This window comes from Quercus robur, chromosome 10, assembly GCF_932294415.1.
Source record: "Quercus robur chromosome 10, dhQueRobu3.1, whole genome shotgun sequence".
Taxonomy (NCBI): domain Eukaryota; kingdom Viridiplantae; phylum Streptophyta; class Magnoliopsida; order Fagales; family Fagaceae; genus Quercus; species Quercus robur.
In genome coordinates, this window is record NC_065543.1 from 13,404,995 (window position 1) to 13,430,895 (window position 25,901).

The 25,901-nt window shown below is 38.0% G+C and overlaps 3 protein-coding genes and 1 pseudogene across 6 annotated transcripts; 2 read left to right on the forward strand and 2 right to left on the reverse strand.

Annotated features, from left to right (window-relative positions):
- Positions 1-294: 294 nt before the first annotated feature.
- LOC126703466 (uncharacterized) lies at positions 295-7,671 on the reverse strand. 4 transcript variants are annotated; one of them, XR_007648092.1, is made up of 7 exons: positions 7,543-7,671; positions 7,238-7,443; positions 4,736-4,856; positions 3,749-3,848; positions 2,762-2,829; positions 863-1,024; positions 295-778 (listed from the first exon to the last, which is right to left on the reverse strand). XR_007648092.1 is itself a non-coding variant. In XM_050402417.1 (4 exons), exons 1-4 carry the CDS (start codon positions 3,807-3,809, stop codon positions 671-673), a joined length of 399 nt encoding a protein of 132 aa, XP_050258374.1. In that variant the 5' UTR covers positions 3,810-6,311; the 3' UTR covers positions 295-670. The 4 variants fall into 4 exon arrangements, 1 of the variants encoding a protein (XP_050258374.1); XR_007648091.1 differs by having other exon boundaries at positions 3,749-4,856; positions 7,238-7,297; XR_007648090.1 differs by having other exon boundaries at positions 3,749-4,856.
- A 2,373-nt stretch (positions 7,672-10,044) lies between these two features.
- On the forward strand, positions 10,045-11,481 carry LOC126703860 (uncharacterized). The gene has a single exon (XM_050402923.1). It carries the CDS (start codon positions 10,045-10,047, stop codon positions 11,479-11,481), a length of 1,437 nt encoding a protein of 478 aa, XP_050258880.1.
- Positions 11,482-13,034: 1,553 nt separating this feature from the next.
- Positions 13,035-14,597, forward strand: LOC126703861 (uncharacterized). Its single transcript, XM_050402924.1, has 2 exons — positions 13,035-14,240; positions 14,328-14,597. Exons 1-2 carry the CDS (start codon positions 13,035-13,037, stop codon positions 14,595-14,597), a joined length of 1,476 nt encoding a protein of 491 aa, XP_050258881.1.
- Positions 14,598-16,985: 2,388 nt separating this feature from the next.
- Positions 16,986-25,369, reverse strand: LOC126703862 (uncharacterized; annotated as a pseudogene).
- Between the last annotated feature and the right edge of the window lie 532 nt (positions 25,370-25,901).

Sequence of the window (25,901 nt, forward strand, 5' to 3'; positions counted from 1 at the left end):
TATGTACCATAATTTCATGGTCATAGCCAACACTGAAGTAATCTCACCATCTATTTTCTGATTTTTTTTTTTCCCAACCTTATAAAGAAACTATCAAAGTAATGTTTTACTATCCAAAAGTACCACAAAAAGAGAAAAGTAACTATATTACCAGTTATAGAGCCAGAAAATCTAATTACATTCCACTAGATGAAATCCATACAGATAACTTCCCTTATATAGTCTTCATCCACTTTCTTCTTCTTTTTTTTCCTCATTATCTAAAATTATAAAACTTGTAAACCTTTTTCATAACAGTAAATGTTCATTTCATTTATGATGAGATACGGGATATTATTCAAGTTAAAATCTCCACATCAATAGCCAAACACTCCAGGAAGAAAACTAATCTCACCAGCAAATTCTATAAACATCTAAACAGTCTCTTTACTCTACAAACCCGCTCAATAAAAATAAAAATCAACCACATAATAAAACAACAAAAACACTGCCATTCATACAGAAATTTATACATACACATGGCGTACAAGATATAAATGGGGAAAATAAAGAAATACCAAGCAGAGAATCAGAACCATCGGGAATATTATCATTGTCTTTGTTGATAATTGATGGCTTCGCTTCTCCTAATTCAATACAGTAAAGTACTCAACATTTCTTCTAAAACATTTCAAAAATATTGATGGAAAAAAGAAGTGAGGAGAGAGAAAGAGAGAAGTAACATGTGGAGGAGAATCAAAATCAGTGATCCCTGAGAATTGGGGAATACCATCATCGTCTACAGGAGACACAATATTCAATAATCAGTGTAAATTTTGAATAATTTCTGAGAGAAAGAGAGAGAGCGAGATGGAGTGAGTACCGAAAGAGTGCTTGGAGGAGCGGAGAGGTCTTGGAGAAGACAGTAATGGTTGAGGCTCAGTGGTGTCTTCCTGCTACCCCTTCTGTCCGCCATTTTGAAGCAAAGAAGAGAGGGAAGGAATATAAAAGCAAATTCTGTGTCTTTTGAAAATGAATTTTGTACCTTGAAAAAAATTGAAAAAGTGAGAAAAGCGAGAAAAAGTGAAGTTTTAAAAAAACTCTACATAAAAGCTAAAAGTTGAGAAGCTCTTCTATTTTCTATACTTCACCAAAAAAGCTAAAACCAAAATGATGTATTCTTTTTCTATACTTTACCAAAAAACTAAAAAAAGATAGCGCGTGCTCAAAAGAGCCCGCTACGTTTTCTAATCACAAAAATATCCACCTAGCCCTTCCTTTCTTTTTGTTGCATAAGAAATTATGACCAACAACTTCCTTTGATGGATGTAAATCAGCACCAACTTCATAATTACCTCTGGCAACAAAGAATGCAGACCGTGAATAAATTTGTAATATTGTTACTCACCTCTAAAAAATATGTATTTGCACAAGTGACCTTTAGGTCAGATAGCATTTCTTAGTGTTTTACAAAAATATTCAGGGTTCAAATATCCCCTTCCCACTTAAAATGTATCCAAAAAATTAATACGTATGTATGTTTGGGTAAATTAATTAAACCTAAACACATTTCCCAAAGCACAACATTGTATCAGAGAACTAAAGCCCCCTTTCACAGCCAATGCCATAACTTCTCTGCAACTTCGGTGTTATCCAACTCCAGCAACGACATCATTCCTCTTCCTAGGCTTCAGTGACCACACTCACACACAGACCAAGATATTTATACCCTCTCTAACGTCAACATCACAGCCACCACTCACATGACCCAAGCAGAGTCGAATTTCATCAAGATTGGTACAAAGACTAAATTGTGACCATCCCTACACCTCAGATCACTGTCAACAGTGTGAAAAAACACCAAAACAGGCACCAACTTCCACCAACTGGCCAAAAGGGCATTGAAGTTTTAGGAACATCATTTCAATTCTTTTATTTTTAAGAAACACATACACACCCAATGAGTCTTAAATCCACGCTCATTTTTCCTTCTACAATTAACACTGTTATAAAATTTTATTACAACTAACATTGTTCCACTGATTTTCATTCAAGAAAGCTTGAAAACAAGAATTAGGTTCTACAACCACCCTTTAAATTGAAAAGGTTACTATAATGCTGGGTCTAGAATTGTCTTAGGGAAAATTTTAGAAAGGAAACTTGGTCAATTGTAGAGACTGGAAATAGGCAACATGGTTCTGATAAAGTCCATCCAATAGACATAACAATAAGCCCCACCACAGTATAGGCTGTCCAAGAAAATTTATAATAACTCACATAACACTGTCCGTCCTGCTAGGCATTTTGAGCAAAACATTTAGGAAATCTATATACTTATATATATATATATATATATATATATTTTGATAAGTGTAATCTATATACTTGCATTTCATCTTAAAAAGAAAATTTTGCACCAAAATGAAGATAGATACGCATTGCCATAAGTTCCTTTTCATGATTACACTTCCCTCATACTTCCTCCAAACAATTTTCAAAAAATAGCATAAATATATGCCCACGAAATACAACATCTAGAATAAAAAAATGTTCTTCTCCTACAAGAGAACAAACTCTTGATGTGAAAAAGCATTGCTTTTCAATTTTTTTTCAGCCGAATAATTAAAATGGATATTATAAACAACGGCATCTTATAATTATATATTATTTTGAGATTAAGCAAATAACCAATCAACAGGATGCAATTAAGCCAAACAGACAACATAAGGCGCAACAGAAGCAGTTGAATGCATATATTGAGTGAGCATATAGTCAAAGTCACCTGATAATTCACTTTAAAGCGGCCAAGCAGATGACAAAATGCATGATAATTATCATCATTAGCAAGACCTGCCTCCAAACCAAAAAGAAACAAATTTCAATGAGAATAAAATGATCCATAGATAAATATAATCAATATACTATTATTTTAGTATATAGACAGGCAATAAATGTTAAATATTTAAGCAAATTTTAAAATGACCAAGAACAGCCTAAGTTTTAAAGTAATCAACACATTCCACTTATGTAAATGAATTCTCCCAACTCCCCATCATGATTGGTTTACAATGTGCAAAAAAATTACAATTTTCAAGATGATACGTATTGAGAGTTACAGAAAAAAAATAATTTTTCTTTAAATTTTTATGAGTTAGCTTTCCCAGGGCTCCTGTTGCTTTGCTGGATAAAATTTCCAGAAATATTTTTTTGGGAAAAGATCACTGGTTCAATAATCTTGACTTATGTTTATGAATCTTTAAGTAAATTCATCACATATTTTCCATTATCTACAAAAAGGAAAATAACCAAGGAATTTATTCTTAAGAAAGAAATTTCCATCAAATAAATAGCAAGGAAATAAAACATATCCTAAAAGAAACAACAATCAAAACATCATGGTGATTGTTGGAATGGTTTGTTTCGCAAGCATACCAAAAGAAAGACTTCTCTAATGAAATCAACAAGCATCTCCTCACAAGAGACAAGCCGACATCCCCCTCCCCCTACTACCTGTCCATCTCATCCCATGACTTTACAGTTTGGTTTTAACTCACCACAAGTCTAAACTATATAATTTTTATGCTAACTAGTTTTTTTTTTTTTTTTTTTTTATAAATAACACATGGAATCTTTCAAAGGAAGAACCCTTTGGACTTGCCCATCAACACGAAAAGAAAGACAAGGAAACAGCACCAGTGTGCTGGAGGTGCATCTAAATTATGTAGAAGTGTTCAATCAAGAAGATCCAACAAACTAGAGAAGGATTTACCACCCATAGTAGCCATCCAATTGTACAAAGTGCACAGAAAAATCAACTTCACTACCACCATAGGTTGTTCAGTGCCTTTGAATGTCCGGTAATTCCTTTCCTTCCAAAAGAACCATTTGACACAAAGATGGAAAAGTTGGAAATGCACTTTCGTCAAAAAGCCAACTTGTCAAGCGATCAGCAAAATTAAAAGGATTCAAAAATTGTGACAAGCCAATAGTATGATTAAAAACATTGTGGTCAATTCAACATGGGATTTAAATTGTAACATTAATCATCTATGAATACTTTATTCAAGCATACCACTATATAATAGTAAATGGGATTTAAAATGTCTAGAAGATTAGTCCCAACAAATTAACAACCAAAGTTTAATTGCATATCAAAAAAAGTATTATAACGAAAGTAAATTTAGATACTGCAACAGGATACAACATAAAGAACATATCTCTCCAGGACAACTTTAAAATAATTAATAAGAAAAAGGTTAATTTACAAAAGGGATATAATAAATACAAACCTCTTTCAAAAAATGGCTTTAAGTGATTGCATAACAATCAAAAAATATTTGAATTGTCCAGGGATCCTAAATAATTGGCCTCCAAGAAATTGAAATCAATACACCACAAGGCAACAATAGTTTTAACTAAAAAGTACCAAAATAGAACAAACATAAAAGGCTAATGAGTTATACTTATACCAAGATTGTTTACCTCAAAAAAAAAAGTTAAATGTACCTGTACCATACCAATCTCATCTGACTTTCATCAAACAGTGTTAGCCATCATTTTTAAGTTTGTGTAGTGAAGTTAGGATATCTGGAAAACTTGAAAAACTAACTAATCCTTGAAATAAATAGCTATCTTATGTTGAAGTGTAGAAGGCAATCCATAATTGGGCTGACAATTGATGAACCAAGATGACATATTTGTAATAAAAACAGGAAAAAAGAAGAAAAATTTAACTGAAAGAGTTTATATTAAAAACCTGATCGGCAATTACAACCGTGACCCCTAATTAAATAGAACACAAGCTGCCTGTGGTGGGTGCTGTAAATTGATAGCTAGCATAAAACTTAGTCACAGCTCACAATGCATGAATGAGAATCCTAGCACAAATGAGAGAGTGATTCAACTTAGGTTAACAAGAGAATATAACCTTTGATACGATATAATGATAGGGAAAGATACATATAGTCAACCATGAATTAGTTGGGATTAAGACTTTGTCAAGTTGAGCTGAACTGAAATTACAATAAAACAATCTGTCAAGTGGTATAAGCAGAATATCAAGACTATAAGCAGGTAAGCAACCAAAATTTATCTTCATTATTATTGTCAGTAATATTAAGAACAAACTTGTTGAAGTACAGCCTAGCTATCACCGCAACACATTCATTTTACAAACTGGCTACAATTGAAAATAGAGGATATTAAGTTCCCAATTCTAGACGAAAAATTATCACATAACAAAAGATAGAACAGAATTAGTTCTTTGGAAATTCAAACATTTCTCCACTCCCAATCAGTCAAGAACGGCCAACCAGCCAAAAGGACAAGGACCCAATAAATATCAAACAAGACGCAGTCAGGATTGTTGAAGAAGAATCGGCCAAAAGAGGATCTGACATAAAACCAACTCCTTTCAATAAATTTGCATTGATCAAACCAACCGGCTTCCTCAATTAAAAGATCACAAGCATACTATCCATAAAGGTTGTAAAACAAGAAATAAAGACTTTACATTCTATCCTAGAAAAATAACCTTCACTAAAAAATGCAGGACACAGGAAAAAAAAAAAAAATATATATATATATATATACACATATGACATCATGAGATGTCAGGAAGAACTTCTCGATATTTCAGAATTTGTGCTCTTTTAGTATAGCATCCACTAGAAGATCTTAATCAGAAATTTAAGCTACTAGCCTAATTCATCTCAGAAACAATGGCACAACGATATGGTGCCTGATGAAAGCATATAATTTGTAAGCAAGCATATCTTAATCATATATTAATCGAGATTGACCACATGTATTCTTCTTCACCATTCTATACACCATATATATACATGAGGAGGTTCCTATGCTTTAATATAATTTTATTACTTATCATAAAAGGGCTGTAGGCAATTGTCCAAAACTTGAATTTGGGTTCGAATAGGCCTTTTAGCCCAAGTCAGCCCTAGTAGTTTAGACCAAGAGACAACGTGATTACCAATTACCTAGATAATTGGTATCAACCCAAAAGAAAAACAAATCAGTGCATACAATTAATGACAAAATACCACTATAATAACATAACCAAAATGTTATTATATACTAAGTCCTATACTAACAACCTAACACAACAATAAAACAAATATGACACAGGAGAAGACAATTGTATATATTTCCTAGAAGCAATCATTAAAAAATAAGAAGGATAACTCAAAATATCCATGTTCCATAACTCCATAGGCAAAGCTAACACTGAAGTAATCTCATCATCTATTTTCTGATTTTTTTTTTTTTTTATTCTCACCCTTACAAAGAAACTATTTAAAAGCACAGAAGCAAAAAAAAAAAAAAAAAAAAAGCAATGTCTTATCTAAAAGTACCACTAAAAGAGAAATTTAACTATATTACCAGTTATAGAGCCAGAAAATCTAAGCACATTCCACTAGATGAAATCCAAATAGATAACTCACCTTATATAGTCTGCATCCACTTTCGTCTTTTTTTTTTTTTTTTTTTCCTCTTCATTATCTAAATTTATCAAACTTGTAAACTTTTTTTTTAACCGTAAATGTTCATTTCATTTGTGACGAGATACAAGATATAATATTAAGTTAAAATCTCCACATCAATAGCCAAACACTCAAAGATGAAAACTAATATCACCAGCAGATTCTATAAACATCTAAACAGTCCCTTTACTAGGGGAAATCTCATACAAGCATCTACTGCTGCTAATAAAAAAAGACCCTGCAAAAAAAACATTTTCGAGAAACAAATTCAACGCAGAGAAAAAATATTCCAAACATTCCATTAATCCAGTTTGCAGCATAAACTATTTATGCAGGCATAAAATTCAAAATAGGTATTAACTTCTGCACAAAAAAACCAATGAATCTTAAATCAACTATAGATCTTTAACCGACTAATCGAGATTCACCACATGTATTCTTCTTCACCATTATATCCTATATAATTGGGTCAATCCACTGTAATGTCGATTTTCATTTACCAACAACGAAAATCAACAATACGGTCGATAAACCCAACCATATAATGAAATTGACATGGAAGAGTGTATAAAATTTTTTATCAGCACTATCATTATCTCGAGTCGAAACTGAACATAGACACCGCATACCTTCACCGGCTTCTCTTTCTCTACAAACCCACTCAAAATGAACCACATAATAAAACAACAAAAACACAGATATTTATACGTGCACATGGTGTACAAGATATAAAAGGGGAAAAATAAATAAAGAAATACCGAGCAAAGAATCAGAATCATCGTCTTCGTTGACAATCGATGGCTTCGCTTCTCCTACTTCTACACAGTAAAGTAATCAACATTTACTCTAAGGCATTTCAAAAATATTTATGGAAAAAATAAGTGAGGAGAGAGAAAGAGAGGAGTATCGAGTGAAGGAGAATCGAAATCGGCGATCACTGAGAATTGGGGAATACCGTCGTCGTCTACGAGAGACACAATATTCAATAATTAGGGTAAATTTTGAATAATTTCTTAGAGAGAGAGAGAGAGAGAGAGAGAGAGAGATATGAGGGAGTGAGTACCGAAAGAGTGCTTGGAGGAGCGGAGAGGTCTTGGAGAAGACGGTAATGGCGATCGTTGAGGCTCTGTGTTGTCTGCCCCTTCTATCCGCCATTTTTGAAAGCAGAGAAGAGAGGGAAGGAATATAAATAGCAGACTATATGCCTTTTGAAAATGGACTTGACTAGCGTTGCTTTTATACTCAAGCTAAAAACTAATAAGCTTGCTAAGAATACTTGTACCTTGAAAATATTTTTTGATGCTAAGAATACTTATACCTTTATTAAACTAGTACCTTGATAAAATTTGAGAAAGTGAAAAAAGTGGGAGAAAAAGAAGTTTTTAAAAAACGGTACATTAAAGCTAAAAACTTATAAGCTTTTCTAGTTTCTATACTTTACCAAAAAAAACTAAAACCTAAATGATGTACAGTAATTTTTTTTATACTTCACGGAAAAACAAAAAAAGATGGTGCGTACTCAAAAAAATCTGCTAAATTTTTCAATCACAAAAATATCTAGAAGTGTGGTAATATTTATAATTAAAAAAATATTTTACCCATAAATGCATAAATCTCATCATACTTCTAGATATTTTTGTAATTAGAAAATGTAGCAATTTCAAATAGTGATGAATGAAAATTATTAAACTTTACAAAATAAAAAATAAAAAGTAAAAGAGTTGCTGAACAAGTACTATCTTTTTTGTTTTTGGGTAAAGTGTAGAAAATTAATAAATCATTTAAAATGATTCGTGTATCCAAATTTTTATTTGCACCTCTTTCCTTTATTAGTTATTAATTTTTTTTAAAACTAATTCTGATTTTTTTATAAGAGTTATCAACTTACTTCTAACCCTAAAAGTTTTAAAAAGAAAAACTTAAATTTTCCAGATTTAGCAACTACCTTTAAAATAAATAAATAAAAAGTGTACGAAACATTTTTGATGTAATATTAAATTAGTAACAATCAACAAATAGTAAGTTGATGTGGTAGTAAATTAGTAATTATCAAAAAATAGTAAATTGAATCCCACGTAGAATTAAACAAATGATAAATACAGTTTTTTTTACAAAATAAATCTTTAACAACAATTTCTTAGATAACAATCATTTCATGTGAGACTTGAATTAGGGACAAATCCAGGTGGGGGCCCAAGCCCCCTTGGGTCCAAATTTTATTTTTTTATTATATATTTTATTTTTGTAGTTGGGCCCTCTTCTAAAACCTTAGGTTTCCCTTCTCTCTAATCAATATAGCTAGTCTAACCCAAATAGAAACTATTCAACCCAAAAAATTAACAAAAACAATAAAAGCATTCACAATGGTGATTGTATTTTAGCAAAAAAAAAACTATTTTACCACCAAATAACAAAAAAATCACGTGTTATAGGAGAAACTAAAGCTAAATTTTTTGTAACAACAGTAAACTAATATAAATAACAGTTAACTGTAAGAAGTTGTTAAAAATTGATAGGGGAGCAGAAAATTAGTCTAACTCCAGTTCGTCCAAAGGTGTCATCCAAAGCCAATTGAGCAAGTTCGACCAAGGATCACCCCAGAAGAAGTAAAAGTGTTCATGGACAATAATACTACTCTTGGTGAAGTCTCCCATGGACGATAAAGTCGTCCATGATGAAGGTCGTCCATGGACGACCTTCAGATGTCTATGGACGACCAAACAGTCTTCCACCAGACGGACGAATACGCAACACTTAGAACTTTCGACTCTCTGTAGCGGTTACTAAACCCGCAACTATCTTAACGAATCTATCAAATAAGTTAACTTCCGTTAGCAGTTACAATTTTAGTAGCCGTTGAGGAAGTTAACTCCGAACTCGTTGGCTTCCACAAATCTTGGGGAAGTTATTGGACAAATAACCGTCCCCAGGATCCCTATATAAAGAACCGGTCTGAACCCGACAGAGGTAAGAACTTTTAAGAGACATTACTCCCAAATAGTTGGAATTACATTCCTGTGAGACTAACTTCTACATCGGAGGGGGTTTGGCCGGTCTTCTCCGATCTCCTCTTTGACTGTGTTTGTTTCTTGTAGGCCTTCAATCACTTCAGTAGCCCACCGAAGCCAGATCATCTACCTTATTGATTCGAAGCGCTATCAGTTGGCGTCGTCTGTGGGGAGAGATTGTTTTGCAACTTTCTTTTCCGTGACAAAGGGTTAGGATGGTCAGGACCAGATCAAGGGCTACTAGCCCAGGCCGTCAGGGAAGCAGAGGCGCTTCAAGTGATCCCCAGTGTGATCGCCAATCTGCACCAGTCATGCAGACATCGTCTGTTCAGCATGTGCAATTTATGGCGGCTACAATGGCGGAGTTGACTTGCCAAAACCAAGAGTTAAGAATGGAGATCAATCAGAGAAGACAGACACGTGAGGAACGTGAAGGAGGAGGACAAACACAAGGTCATGGCGATAGAGAAAATCCTGAGATTGGAAGTCAGTTAAGAGGCACCGCTTCACAAACGGTACCACACTTGAAAGAAGAAATGGACCAAATGAAGAAAGTCATGGAGGAAATGAAAGAGAACATGAGGAGGACAAATCCTATAGAAGATTTGGTCCACAGAACTGACTCTCCCTTTACGGCTTCCATCAACGGTCATCCTCTACCATCAAAATTCAAACTACCTTCCCTGGATTCGTACGATGGAACGCGTGACCCATTTGACCATATTGCTACTTTCAAGACAACTATGCACCTTCAAGTGGTCCCTGATGAAATCATGTGTAGAGCCTTCCCTACCACCCTTAAAGGCCTGGCGCGATTTTGGTTCAGCAAAATACCTCCAAGTTCTGTAGGTTCTTTCAAAGAGTTAAGCAAATTGTTTGTTAACAACTTCATTGGGGGACAAAGACACAAGTGTTCTTCGTCCAGCTTGCTGACCATAGAGCAAGGGGAGAACGAAAGCCTGCGGTCATTCATCACTCGCTTCAACAAAGAAGCCCTTAGTGCGGATGGGGTAGACGACAAGCTTCTATTGGCTGCCTTCCACAACGGGATTAATTCTGATTTATTTATCCACAAGTTATATGAGAAGGAGCTTCAAACCATGGCTGAGCTTGTCCATTCGGCTCAGAACTTCATGAATGCAGAAGATGCGATCATAGCCAAAAAGAGGAAAAGAGCTGAAAGGATGGAAGCGCACCCAGCACGCCACTCAGAACAAGGCCCTCGTCCAAAGAAGGGACGGACGGAAGATAAGAAGGAACGATATAATAGGAAGACGGGTCCTTTGGGAAGAAGCCAGAACTATACGCCCCTAAATGCTCCACTTGATCAGGTACTCATGCAAATCAAAGACGACACTTCCCTAAAATGGCTAGAGAAGATGAAGGGAGATCCCAATAAGCACAATAAGAGTAAATATTGTCACTTCCACAGGGACCATGGGCATGACACGGATGAATGTTATGACCTGAAACAGCAGATTGAGAATCTTATTAGACAAGGAAAGCTGAGACACTTCGTTGGAAGGGATCATAGAGATGAGAAGTTGAAAGGAAAAATGGAGGAATCGTCCCAGCCCCCACTAGGAGAGATAAGGATTATTGTTGGAGGAAACTCGATGAGGCAATCTTCCAGGTCGAAGAAGACGTATCTCAAAGTGGTGCAAAACGTCCAGCTCTTTAGACGATCAACAAGGATGAGATTAATGGACAAGCCGGCCATTTCCTTCACCGACGAAGATGCTGAGAGGATCCATCACCCGCATGATGATGCGATTGTCATTACTCTGCTTATTGCAAACTATACAACCAGAAGAGTGTTAGTTGACAATGGAAGTTCAGCAGACATATTGTACTACCCTGCCTTCCAACAGATGAGACTTAGGCAGGATCAACTTCGTCCAGTTTGCTCACCATTGATAGGGTTCGGAGGAATGAAGGTGCAGCTCGTAGGCACCATTACATTACCAGTAGTGGTAGGGTCATACCCGCAGTAGATAACTAGGGAAGTCAATTTCCTCGTGGTGGACTGTTCGTCTTCATACAATGCCATTATTGGAAGACCAACTCTGAACAGTTGGAAGGCGATAACATCTACCTACCATCTATCAGTCAAATTCCCTACGAAATATGGGATAGGGCAAGTACAAGGAGATCAGTTGGCAGCTAGAGAATGCTATTTAGCCATGATGGCTTTGGACGAACAGATGCAGACAATAAGCATTGAGGAAAGAAGGGTTGTTGCAGAGCCTACAGAAGTATTGGAAAATGTTCTTTTACAAGAAGATGATCCCGAGAAATTCACCAGAATTGGAACAGGTATGAAGGAGAAGGCAAGAAAAGACCTCATCCAGTTCCTGAGAAAGAGTATCGATGTTTTCACATGGAGCCATGATGACATTCCGGGAATCAACCCAAGTGTAATCACTCATCGATTGAATGTGTACCCTTTTTTTAAGCCTGTTTGTCAGAAGAAGAGGGTGTTTGCCCCTGAGCGAGATAAGGCAATCAAGGAAGAGGTTCAGAAACTGACCACGGCACAGTTCATTAAGGAAGTCTATTACTCGGATTGGTTAGCCAATGTTGTGATGGTGAAGAAAGCAAATGGCAAGTGGAGAATGTGCGTAGATTTCACTGACTTGAACAAGGCTTGTCCCAAGGATAGTTATCCTTTGCCACGCATTGATCAATTGGTGGACTCTACGGCTGGCCATCAGTTGCTGAGTTTCATGGACGCATTCTCAAGATATAATCAGATCAAGATGGATGAAGCTGATCAGGAAAAGATTTCCTTCATTACCAGTCAAGGCTTGTTTTGCTACAAAGTGATGCCCTTCGGTTTGAAGAACGCAGGGGCAACTTATCAAAGGTTGGTAAATCACATGTTTCGTCCACAGATAGGACGGAATGTGGAGGTTTATGTCGACGACATGCTTGTGAAGAGCATAGACGAGGGAAGCCATCTGGACAACCTACAAGAAACCTTTGAAACACTTAGGCGATATAAGATGAAGTTGAACCCAAGTAAGTGTGCATTCGGAGTATCGTCGGGAAAGTTTCTGGGGTTCATGGTTTCGCAAAGAGGAATCGAGGCGAATCCAGACAAGATTCAAGCCATATTGGACATGGAGCACCGAAGAATATCAAGGAAGTCCAATCCCTCACTGGACGAGTTACCGCTTTGAACAGGTTTGTTTCGAAAGCCACAGACAAATGTTTACCTTTCTTCAAAGTCCTCAGGAAGGCATTCGAATGGACGGACGAATGTCAAAAGGCCTTCCAAGACCTGAAGGACTATCTCACTACAGCTCCATTATTAAGTCCGTCCGTGCAAGGAGAAGAACTGTACCTATACTTAGCGGTGTCCCCACACGCCGTAAGTTCAGCTTTAATCAGAGAGGAAGGGAAAATACAAAAACCCGTGTACTACACTAGCCGAGCACTTAGAGGAGCAGAGAGAAGGTATCCGCTTATAGAGAAATTGGCTTTTGCACTGATAACAGCTTCTAGGAAGTTAAGACATTACTTCTAAGTTCATGTCATCAACGTTATGACGGACCATCCGCTCAAGAAGGCAATGAACAAGCTGGAAGCCGCAAGACGGCTGATTCAATGGGCGGTGGAACTTAGTGAATTCAACATTCGGTACCAACTGAGAAATGCAATAAAGGCTCAAGCCCTAGCATATTTCATCGGAGAGTTCACTTCGAGTCATGAGAATCTTGGGGAAGGAGAGTACAATAACAAATGGGTCGTCCATGTAGATGGATCGTCTACATTGTATGCTGGAGGAATAGGAGTTTTTTTGCAGTCGACAGAAGGAGACAAATTAAAGTACAAGGCCCGTTTGCAATACCAGACTACTAATAATGAAGTGGAGTATGAAGCCCTTTTAAAGAGGTTGGAGTTGGCCAAGTCTGTAGAAGCAGACTCAATACTTGTCTTGGGAGACTCTCAATTGGTCATAGGCCAAGTAAATGGGACATGCGAAGCCAAGGAAGACAGAATGAAGAAATATCTAAGGAAGGTAGTACGCCTTGTAAGGAAATTCAAAAAAGCTGATTTTATTCAAATCCCAAGGGAAGAGAATGTGGAAGTAGATATTCTGGCGAAGGAAGCGTCTGCGAATGAAGCGTTGGACGAGTTGGATGAAGTACACTACATGCCAAGTATAGACCTTCCAGAAATGCTGCAGATAGAGGGTGACAGAAATTGGATGACCCCAATAGTGTCATACTTGAAGGACGGAAGGCTTCCAGAAGAGAAGGACGAAGCTAGGAAGCTTAGGGTCAAATCAGCCAAGTACGTACTTATGGACGAAATGTTATACAAAAAAGGTTTTTCCCAGCCTCTCTTAAGATGTTTGGCTCTGGACGAGGCAAACTACATGTTGAGGGAGGTTCATGAAGGAGCATGTGGAAACCATTCGGGAGCCAGATCACTCGTCCATAAAGTCATCCGTAGCGGATTCTATTGGCCAACCATCCAAGCTGATGCTAAGGCATATGTCAAAGTATGTGATCAATGTCAACGCTTTAGCAACATTCCCAGACAGCCAGCAGAGTATCTCACACCAATGATGGCCCCTTGGCCTTTCGCGCAATGGGGACTAGACATTTTGGGGCCCTTTCCAACTGGAACTCGGCAAATGAAGTTTCTGGTGGTAGGAATAGATTACTTCACAAAATGGGTGGAAGCCGAACCCTTAGCAAAAATTACGCAACAGAATGTCAAGAACTTCGTTTGGAAGAACATTGTATGCAAATAAGGGGTACCTAGAGTACTAGTGTCTGACAATGGACGACAGTTTGACAACACACCTTTCAGGGAATTTTGTGAACAGCTTGGAATGAAGAACCATTACTCCTTACCCTCCCACCCGCAGGCCAATGGCCAGGCAGAAGTAGCAAACCGATCCTTGTTGAAGATCATCAAGACTCGGCTCGAAGGGACAAAGGGAGTATGGCCGGATGAGTTACCAGGTGTTTTATGGGCTTATAGAACGACAGTGAAAACTCCAACAGGGGAAACTCCTTTTAAACTAGCCTATGGAAGTGAGGCAGTTATACCGGCAGAAGTACGCATGACGAGCCACAGGGTGAGGAAGTATTAAGCTGAAGAAAACGAAGAACAGCTCCGTCTTAACCTTGACCTTATGGACGAAGTCAGGATGGATGCAGAACAGAGGACAGCGAGGTACAAGAATCTCATGGCAAGACAATATGATGCAATGGTGAAGCCTAGGCGTTTCAACATCGAGGATCTTGTCCTGAAGAGGGTTACCTTGGCAACAAGAAACCCGGCCTATGGGAAACTTGGGCCAAATTAGGAAGGACCTTATAGGGTTATCAACTGTAAGAGGCAAGGATCCTATTATTTGGAAGTTTTGGATGGGCGGAGGCTGGAACACCCTTGGAATGTTGAGCACCTAAGGAAATACCATCAATAAGTGCTGACTCTTAACAAAAGTGTCCTTGGACGAGATACCTGGACGAGCAGAAGTGTACTACTATTGTGTGTTTTAAGTATTTTAATAATCCCTTAGAAAGTACATTAGTGTTTTCACTTTTGTGCTATTCATGGACGAGTTGGTTTGTATTTTTAATTCAATAAGGCACTAGCTCACGAGCATGTGCCATGCCTATGGACGAATGTTTACATAAGCTTGGATTTTCAAATATATATATGATGTGTTTTCAAGTATATTATTGGAATCCTTTGTATGTTCATTTAGATTGATCCACAAAAAAGAAAGATAAGCATGGACGAATGAAATCCTTGGACGCGAGGATATATCGTCCATAAGCTTTCCTCAAAAGGAAAAATGAAACAAAGTATATCCGTCCAAAGCATGAGACGAGATGAAACCTGAGCTAAAAATGAAGCAAAGGTACATCCGTCCAGAGCATAAGACGAGATGAAAACTAAGTTAAGGGTATATCCGTCTAAAGCTCAAGACGAGATGAAATCCAAGAAGTGTCCGTCCAAGACACGGACGAACAAAGACTTCAAAACTAGCTTAACAATCCATTGCATTGGACGAGAAATCGCTGGGAAGTCTAATCAAGGACGACAAAATGATCGTCCATAATTTTTAATGATGAATAAAATCTAATAAAAAAGGAAGTCATTCATAGACGAACTATACATAAGCTGAAAGGAATCAATTTGCTCTATCTTGATGATGTAATAAAAAATTCACCCCCATACTCAAGACGAGGCGAACTGAATTCCTGGGTGGACGAACCACATAATCTCAAATGATATGACTGATGAAAATAAAAATTTCATACATAAAGCTGGAAATGTATGTATTCAAACACAATGGAAGATGAAAATAGAAGTATTCATTTTTTCATGAAATTTAAAGAAGGGTGGACGACCCACGTCCAAAAACCCTTAAGTTGTGAAAATGAAACTGTATATAAAACTCGTCCACAATCTTGGACGAGACAATTGTAGTCATATGAACTGGAATAAAAAAAAAAAAAAAAAAAAGAAGAAACAAAGCCTAAAACAATGGGCACTTCCAGATAAAAGTAAAACAAATTTTCCAAGGAAATTGCAAATCATTTGGGCAAATTAGCCTTGGGGTTGTCCTGAGTGACTTCAGTATTAGCATCGTCCATTATGTTGACGTCCTCGGAACTCGTCTGCAACAAGGAACTCTCTGTAGCAAGGGGAAGCTTGAAGGAGTTGAAGTCCAAGTCAGGATATGCCTCCTTAGCATCAGCACGGAAGTCTTCATAGCCAGCTGCATAATGACTGTCTAGACGATTCTTATACTCGTCAGACTTCTTAAAGGCCGCAATAGCTTCTTCACGTGCCTTCTCCAAGGACGAGGCAAACTCTGAAACTTGTCCTTCGAGATGGACGATGCGGGTATCCTTCTCTAAGTTGTCAGCCTTAAGCTCTTCCACCTCGTTCTTCAGCTTCGTCTCACTTCCTTACAGACGATTAAAATCCTCAGTCAACCTAATGACCTCCCCCTTCTTGAGCAAAACCTCATTGTTTAGCTCCTTGGCCTTGTCCTTAGCCGTCTTAGCCTCTGTAGCAAGTTCCTTAGCTTGGCAAGTTGCTGTGTAAAATTTTGGCATAGCCTGCATTTGGACGAAAGGGAGTTAGACATTCTATTCAAGATAAAATTTTTACACACAAGGACGAGGGAAAGACTTACCTTGAAAAGGTCATGGATACCAGAACGTTCAAATTCCTTCACTGACATGTTGTAACATTCGTTGACTTCACGCTCAGTGACGATCCCTTTGAACGTCCTCCATGCATAACCCTCGTCCAAAACCAAATTGGAAGGACAATCAGAAGGCTCGGACGAGCTAGGCTTGCGAGAAGCTTTGGGTGGAGGGGGAGGATCGCTCTAGACGATATGGACTGTTTGGACGGGCTCCACATCCACCAAAGGTTCGTCCAAGTTCACTGTTGGAGGTACGAACTTGGGAACCTTGGGAAAGGAAGTCTTAGCAGACTTTTGCTTCTTAGGGCCTCAACGACTTGGGAGGTCGTCCAAGTCCACAGCACTAGATATTGGCTTAGACTTCCTCTTCCCAGCCTGGACGGAAGCCACTTGGACAGACGGAGGCGCAACAACATCCTCGTCCCCACTAGTCACTGTCTTCTCCTTGTTTTCCCTCATTGTAGTTATTCCTACAATGAGGAAAGCCAATTAAAAAAAAAAAAGGGAAGTGAAATGAAGTGGACGATACTTACTTCGACGAGTAGTTTCCTTGTGACTAAGGTTCTCTGCAGTAGGCACTGGGCCAAGTCCCCAAGCTGCTAGACGACTGAGAGTAACCAAATCATGGAAAGTCCTCCCAGGGAAGGCACGAACCACGTCTATCTGGTCCAGGTAAAATTTATTCAAGCGTGGACGAGCAACAGTTGCATCAACAGAGAAAAAGAGTTAGATGATTGAAAGATAGGAAAAAAGTAAGGAGAAAGGAAATAAATTGGAAAGAAAATATACCCTCAGGACGAAGACGACCTAGAGGGCTGGTAAAAGGTGGGAAGGGGGGACTACCCACATCAGCTGGGTCCTCAGCCCAATTTCCAGAAATAATAAAAAAAAATTTTTCCAAAGCCGGTCAGACGAGCTACGGCCCTTAATTAAACTATAATAAGAGCCCCTGGACGAGAACTGGTAAAAACCAGCAGGTTTCTTTATCTCCAAGGGCTTATAACAGTAAAGGAACTCGTCCACCGTTATTGGATGGTTCCCTTCCAATGCCTCACGCCATAACACTTGCATGACAACTATTGTCCTCCAACCATTGGGATTGAGCTGGTTAGGTCCAATGCCCAACCTTTGGAAGAGGTCTCTACAGAAGGAATTTAGAGGAAATCTAAGGCCAGCTAAAAGGTAAGAAGTATATACCCCTAAACTAGAGGAAGGAAAACAACACCATTCTCCAGCCTTGGGTAGACGAGGGTTAAGTTCTTTAGGAATTTGGTATCTATCTACAAGAGTTTTTAACTTGGCAGGGTCTAAGGTGGATGCTACCTCTGGGGCACAACTATAAATGACGTCCTCCTCATCCTCTTCCTCGTCTTGAGGAGGGCTAGATGGCTGTCTGGACGAGCTAGCCCCAGATCCAGAAGCCATCCTACGTTGTAGTTCCTGGAATTCCTGTAAGGGAATGCCAAGAACCCCAGACGAGTAATGCTCGTCTGAGGAATCACTATAGGACGAGCTATCTACACTATCCTCACTACCCTCACTCCTAGAAGAAACGTCCTGATACTCGTCTATCTCCCTCTCTATACTACTAGACGAAGACATATTTAAGATGAAAACCTAAAAAGAAAGAAGAAATATCTGATAGAACTAGGATGAGGGCTAGACGAGGCTCTTGGACGAGATGGCAGAGGGGAAAATGAGAGGAAAGTAAGGGACATGAATGAGAATGCACTATTTATAGGCCCCAGCAACCGGGTCACTGAAGCGACGTTCGCCATTCAAAAATTGACACGTGGTGATTCCTTTGGGAAATGGGTTCGACACGACTGGCCAACCAATAGCCTCACGACACGTGGCTCACAAAAAGTAAAATTTTATTAAAATCACAATAGTATCCTAGACGACCCTTTGAACAAGGGGCAACTAATAGGGGAGCAGAAAATTAGTCTAACTCCGGTTCGTCCAAAGGTGTCGTCCAGAGCCAATTGAGCAAGTTCGACCAAGGATCACCCCAGAAGAAGCAAAAGTGTTCATGGACAATAATACTACTGTTGGTGAAGTCTCCCATGGACGATAAAGTCGTCCATGATGAAGGTCGTCCATGGACGACCTTCAGATGTCCATGGACGACCAAACAATCCTTCACCAGACAGACGAATACGCAACACTTAGAACTTTCAACTCTCTGTAGCGGTTACTAAACCCGCAACTATCTCAACGAATCCATCAAATAAGTTAACTTCCGTTAGCGGTTACAATTTTAGTAGCCGTTGAGGAAGTTAACTCCGGACTCGTTGGCTTCCACAAATCTTGGGGAGGTTATTGGACAAATAACCGTCCCTTGGATCCCTATATAAAGGACCAGTCTGAACTCGACAGAGGTAAGAACTTTTAAGAGACACTACTCCCAAATACTTGGAATTACATTCCTGTGAGACTAACTTCTACATCGGAGGGGGTTTGGCCGGTCTTCTCCGATCTCCTCTTTGATTGTGTTTGTTTCTTGTAGGCCTTCAATCACTTCAGTAGCCCACCGAAGCCAGATCATCCACCTTACTGATTCGAAGCGATATCAAAAATAAAATACAATATTTTATTAAAATTATATTTCTTCCTTCAATTAAAAAACTCAAATTCTCTCTATTTCTTTATTATTTTAACTAGTTGTTTATATTATTTTAAATGAAGTAATAAAAAAAAAAAAAAGAACATTTGATATCGGGTGTATTGTAAAATATGGTAGTAAAATAGATAAAGTAGCTTTTTGAGGTGTTAAAAGCAAAAAATTTTAGTATCACCACTGTGAATGCTTTAACTTCAACCAAAAAAAAAAAATCCTAGCTAGCCTAGTATTAAAAAAACACAATATTTTGTTTTTGTTTTTGTTTTTGTCTTTGTTGGCAGATGATTGCTTCTTAATGTATTTAGAAATAATGATTTTATGTATTTATAATTTTTTAATACTATATGGATGTCTATTTGAAGTTTTTTTTTTTTCCTTTATATTCCGGCCTCCACTAGCTTAAAATTCTGGATTTGTCCCTAGCTTAATGAGAGTTTGTGTTTGAAGGGGGGAAAAAAAGGAAAATATGGAAACACTTTGATGAGAGTTTGTGTTTGAATTCCTTTTTTTTTTTTTTTTTTTTTTTTTAAGGAAAAAAAAAAGGGTGCAAAGGATTCTTTCTTTTTTTCTTTTTCTTTTTTTTTTTTTTGCTAAAGGTGCAAAGGATTCTAGGGATATGAAAGAATCATAACAAAAATTATATAAGATTGAATGGATGAATTCCTTAAAATTATTTAAAAGAATCGCAGCAAGGTTAAACATGTGGATATATATGAAATTGAAAACTAAGTTTACCTGAGAAAGCACTAATAATAATAATAATACCAACTAAATTCACAGAGAGAGAAAACCCATATATATGAAACTGAAAATTAAGTGATGTGAACCCCGTCAAGAATAACGAGACCCAACAACGAAAGGGAACCCAAGATCGTTCTATGGACAAATTTAAATGGGAGACCTCGACCTGTTGTTTATGACAAACAAGAACCTCGGTGTAAGGAAGACGCCACAAACGGTGGTGGAAACTCCGTTTGATAAGTCGAGATGAACGCCACGGGAATTCCCGATAAGTTTGAGTAGTTCTTCAAAGAACCAAAGAGAATAAACCTCACAAGTTTTATCAATAAAAATCTGAAAAAAAAAAAAAAAAAAAACGTTTACAGACTTAGATGACTATTTAAGGGCTCCTTAAAACTTGACAGACAAGAAAATATATTCTAAAATAACTCCTAATTGATACCTAACCATATTAGGAATAAAGTTTGATCTAAAAAGCATTAAATACACCTAAAAAGAAGGAAATAAATCACCTAAACCTAGAATAACGTTTTTTTTACATAGACCCAAAATATTTCATGTCAATTCTTAGCCTTGATCGGATCCTTCTAGAACTTGAATCAAGTTGACGATTTTTTTTGTTGCCCACGTGGATCATGCTTAATGGGCCTCCACGAATTTGCTTGAGCCCATAACTCTTGGATGAGTCTGTTGAGTACATCCTTGAACTTCTTTGCTCGTGCTCTTGTAACCGGCTCAATTGGTACTTGAACGAGATCCTTCGAAGCAGTGCCTTGATCTCCATCATTCCCCTCCTCTTGAAAAGGATTTGCCCTCAAATCATCACCTACATCAAAAGAACTCAAATCAGTAACATTAAAAGTGGCACTTACATCGTACTTACCAGGTAAATCTAGCTTGTAAGCATTATCATTGATACGCTCGAGGACTTGGAAGGGACTATCTCCTCTTGGGAGCAATTTGGAACATCTTTTTGCCGGGAATCTTTCTTTTCTCATATGCAGTCAAACCCAATCTCCGGGTTCAAAAACCAGTTTGCGACATCCCTTGTTGGCTTGTGTGGCATATTGCTCCATTCTTCGCTCAATGTTGAGTCTTGCTTTCTCATGAATCTGCTTCACAAAGTCAACTTTCTTTTTGCTATCTAAATTAACGTGCTCCATTAAAGGCAAAGGAGATAAATTCAATGGAGTTAAAGGATTAAACCCATACACAATTTTAAATGGCAAAAATTTGGTAGCAGAATGAACAACTCTATTATATGCAAACTCAACATGTGGTAAACATTCTTCCCATGTTTTGATGTTCTTTCTAATGATTGCCCTCAATAGAGTAGACAAAATCCTATTTACTATTTCAGTTTGACCATCAGTTTGTGGATGATAAGTAGTGGAAAACAATAGCTTAGTACCTAACTTACACCACAAAGTCTTCCAAAAATAGCTCAAGAACTTAGCATCTCTATCCGAAACAATTGTCCTAGGCATGCCATGTAATCTCACAATTTCTCTAAAGAACAAATCAGCAACATGTGAAGCGTCATCCGTTTTGTGACATGGAATAAAATGTGCCATTTTAGAAAATCTATCCACGACCACAAAAATTGAATCTCTTCCACGTTTAGTCCTAGGCAATCCTAACACAAAATCCATTGAAATATCAATCCAAGGCTCATTAGGAATTGGTAAAGGAGTATACAAATCATTGGGCTACACTTTTGATTTAGCTTGCCTACATGTGACACATCTACCACAAATCCGTTCGACATCTCGTTTCATGTGAGGCTAATAGAAGTGTTCCTGCAAAATAGCTAAAGTCTTTGCAACTCCAAAATGTCCCATTAATCCCCCACCATCTGATTTCTGCACTAATAACTCCCTCATAGAAAAATTAGGCACGCATAGCTTATTTTCTCGAAATAGAAATCCATTAAGCTTAAAGAACTTACCAGAGGCGATTTTCTCACAAGCTCAATATTCCTCACAAAATTCGTGGTCTTCAGCATATAATTCTTTAATGTGTTCAAAACCAAGCAATTTTGCATCAAGTGTGGAGAGTAAGGCATACCTGCGAGAAAGTGCATCGACGACTACATTCTCCTTACCTTGCTTGTACCGAATGACGTATGGAAACGTCTTTATGAACTCCACCCATTGCGCATGCCTTTTGTTTAGCTTGTTTTGGCCCTTCAAGTGTTTCAAGGACTCATGATCGGTGTGAATCACGAACTCCTTAGGCCATAGGTAGTGCTACCACGTCTCTAAAGCCTGAACTAATGCATACAACTCCTTGTCATAAGTTGGGTAGTTTAAGGCTGCCCCGTTGAGTTTCTCACTGAAGTAAGCAATTGGTCGTCCTTCTTGCATAAGAATGGCGCCTATACTAATACCTGAAGCATCACATTCAATTTCAAACGTTTTAGAAAAGTTGGATAAAGACAACAAAGGTGCGTTAGTCAGCTTCTCTTTGATTAATTGAAATGCCTTCTCTTGTTCTTCTCCTCACCAAAATCCAATGTTCTTCTTGATCACTTCGGTAAGCAATGCGGCTAAGCTACTGAAGTTCTTCACGAACCGCTGGTAGAAACTAGCAAGTCCATGAAAACTACGAACATTACCTACACTTGTGGGGCTCGGCCAATCTTGGATTGCACGTACCTTCTCTTCATCAACCTGTATACCTTGTGCACTAACAACAAATCCCAAAAATACAAGCTTATCGGTGAAAAAAGTGCACTTCTTTAAATTAGCAAACAACCTTTCTTTCCTTAGCACATCTAAAACGGATTTCAAATGTACTACATGATCGTCTATGTTTTTGCTATAAATGAGTATATCATCAAAAAAGACAACAACAAATCTGCCTATAAATGCACACAAAACATGATTCATAAGTCTCATAAAGGTGCTCGAAGCATTAGTCAAATCAAAAGGCATAACTAACCATTCATACAAACCATATTTTGTTTTAAAGGCGGTTTTCCATTCATCTCCTTCTTTTATCCTAATTTGATGATAACCACTTTTTAAATCAATCTTAGAAAATATGCAAGAACCATGCAGCTCATCTAACATATCATCTAAGCGTGGGATAGGATGACGATACTTTACCGTTATGTTATTGATGGCTCGGCAATCAACGCACATTCTCCACATCCCATCCTTCTTAGGTACAAGTAAGACCGGAACTGCACATGGGCTCATGCTTTCCCTCATGTGCCCTTTTTCCAACAATTCACTTACCTGCTGTTGAAGCTCCTTTGTCTCCTCGGGATTGCTCCTATAAGCTGGCCGGTTTGGAATGGTTGCACCGGGAACAAAATCAATTTGATGTTCAATCCCTTGGATTGGAGGTAACCCATGTGGTGTTTCCTCGGGGAAGACATCCTCGTACTCCTGCAAAAGAGAAACAATAAAACTAGGCAAAGTAAGGTCAAGTTCGTTAGTGTTTAAAAGTGCCTCTTTGTACAAAAGTACAATCATCGGCTTATTTGAAAGTTTGCTCGCTTGATTTCACTCACTTTTGCATAGAAATTTTTTTGTTTTCTCTCTAATTTTCTCTCAAGGGCCGAACTTTGATTTTCTTTTTCTCCCTCATTTTTCTTGGCCTCTCTCTGATTTTCACTCTTTTTCTTTTGCTCACTCTCTTTCTTTTGATCACTCTCCTTTTGTAATCTTACTTGATCCTCGTATACTTGCTGCGGTGTTAATGGTACAAGAGTGATTGATCGTTGATTAAGTACAAAAGAGTACTTGTTCTTAAAGCCATCATGCTTCACTTGCCTATCGAACTGCCATGGACGCCCTAGCAATAAGTGTCCCGCTTGCATCGGTATTACATCACACAACACTTCATCTTCGTATTTACCGATTTGAAATGCAACCAACACTTGCTTGTTCACCCTGATCTCACCACTATCATTTAGCCATTGCAAGTTGTACGGTCTAGGGTGTTTTACCATGGGTAATCCCAATTTCTCCACAATAATTGTGCTTGCAACATTAATACAACTACCACCATCAATAATCACACTACATACCTTGTCTTTAACGTAGCACCTAGTGTGAAAGATGTTCTCCTGCTGTTTTTCATCAACTCCTTTTGCTTGCAAGCTCAATGCTCTCCTCGCCACCAATGTCAATGCGCCAGGGGCTAAATACTCCTCCTCGGAAACATCCTCTAATGGCGGCATGTCGTCGGTGTTGGAATCTTCATCATCGGTCACAATTTCACCATTGGCTTGTAACACCATGACTTGCTTGTTTGGACATTGACTTACGATGTAGCCCCTGCCTTGACATTTAAAACATTTAATATCACGATTCCTAGAGGTAGAGGCTTCGGTTTTACCTTGAGAAACGTGGTTGGTGGTCGCGGACTTGGGCTCGGGTTTGGGCGTTTGTGACTTGTCCAGCGGCTTAGCATGACTCAATTTCCAAGAGGTAGAACTAGAGTTATGGCCTGCACGTGTCCCATTCCCTCTCTTGAGTTGTTGTTCCACTTTGATAGCCATATGCACCATATCTTCCAATTCCACATAATACTGCATCTCTACCTTATCATGGATCTCCCGGTTTAAGCCAAGCAAAAATCTAGCCATTGTAGCCTCCCGATCCTCCTCTACATTAACGTGGATCATAGCAATCTCCATCTCCTTGTAGTAGTCCTCTACACTTCGACTCCCTTGTCTAAGACCTTGTAGCTTTTTGTACAACTCTCGGTAGTAGTAACTTGGAACGAATCGCTTTCTCATCACTACTTTCATCTCCTCCCATGTGTCTATTAGGTGTTCTCTATTCCGCCTCCTGTTGATCACAAACTGATCCCACCAAGTAATAGCATATTCAGAAAATTCAATCACGGCTAATTTTACCTTCTTTATCTCGGAGTAATTGTGGCAATCAAATACGAACTCCATCTTCTTCTCCCACTCAAGATATGCCTCAGGATCAGACCTACCTTGAAATAACGGAATCTTCATCTTAATACCACCCAAGTTGTTATCTTCGGGATTCCTAGCTTCTCTAAATCTTCCTCCAGGTCTCCTATTGCTAACAATGGAATCTCGATCTTCTTCTTCATCAAAACCAGACCCATAATGCTCTTCATCCTCCTCCCTCGGTGGAACTCTTTCCCTTCTACGCAAATTACGACCGTTTTGTGGTTGCTCCTCACGTCTATTCTCCATTTGATCTATCCGTTCGTGAACCTGCGTCATCTCCATCTTCATCACACACCTCATCTCACTCATCATGGCCTCCAAAAACGCTTTCGGATTAGCCAATTTTGTATCATCTTCGGCAATGCTCTTACCACTATCGTAAGACATGATTGTTGCAAAACAAAGGTTAGAAGAAAAAAAGAAAAAAAAAAAAGGAACCTCACAAATCACTCCCTTACATGTTTACACTCAAAAATGTGGATCACTCTCCACTCGTGTTTCACTCAAAATAATATAGCTTTTACCCTTTGATGTTCTCACCACTCTTGCCTTTTTCCACTCGATAATTCTCTTTCAGTTCTTTTGAAACTAAACAAACAACTCAAAATTTCTAGCAACAATTCACCAAGAACTAATCAAGGAATCTCAAATTTGAACGTAAGGAATATGAAAATTTTCAGATTAGAATTAGAAGGAATATGACAGTTTTGGAATTTTGGAAGCACAGAATAGTGAAATTGTTTTTTGTTCAGACTCCTTTTTGTCTTCTTCTTCGAGTCTTTTTTTTTTATTTTTTTTTATTTTTTATTTATTTATTTTTTTTAATAATCAACAACTAGCTTTTGAGAATAATGAAATAAGATTTCGAAATAACTAAGAGATGTGAGACCAGACCAATAGTTTAGACATCAACAAGACA

Bases quoted from the DNA above. Each gene is read 5' to 3' on its own strand.
- LOC126703466 (XM_050402417.1), bottom strand. From the start codon at position 3,809: ATGGTGGTAGTGAAGTTGATTTTTCTGTGCACTTTGTACAATTGGATG. The intron at 2,830-3,748 runs GTAAATCCTTCT...GTTTGGAGGCAG, and splicing joins TTGGATGGCTACTATGGGTG to GTCTTGCTAATGATGATAAT. The intron at 779-862 runs GTACTCACTCCA...TGTCTCCTGTAG, and splicing joins CTCCTCCAAGCACTCTTTCG to ACGATGATGGTATTCCCCAA.
- LOC126703861 (XM_050402924.1), top strand. From the start codon at position 13,035: ATGACGGACCATCCGCTCAAGAAGGCAATGAACAAGCTGGAAGCCGCA. The intron at 14,241-14,327 runs GTATGCAAATAA...TTTTGTGAACAG, and splicing joins ACTTCGTTTGGAAGAACATT to CTTGGAATGAAGAACCATTA.
- LOC126703860 (XM_050402923.1), top strand. From the start codon at position 10,045: ATGGAGGAAATGAAAGAGAACATGAGGAGGACAAATCCTATAGAAGAT.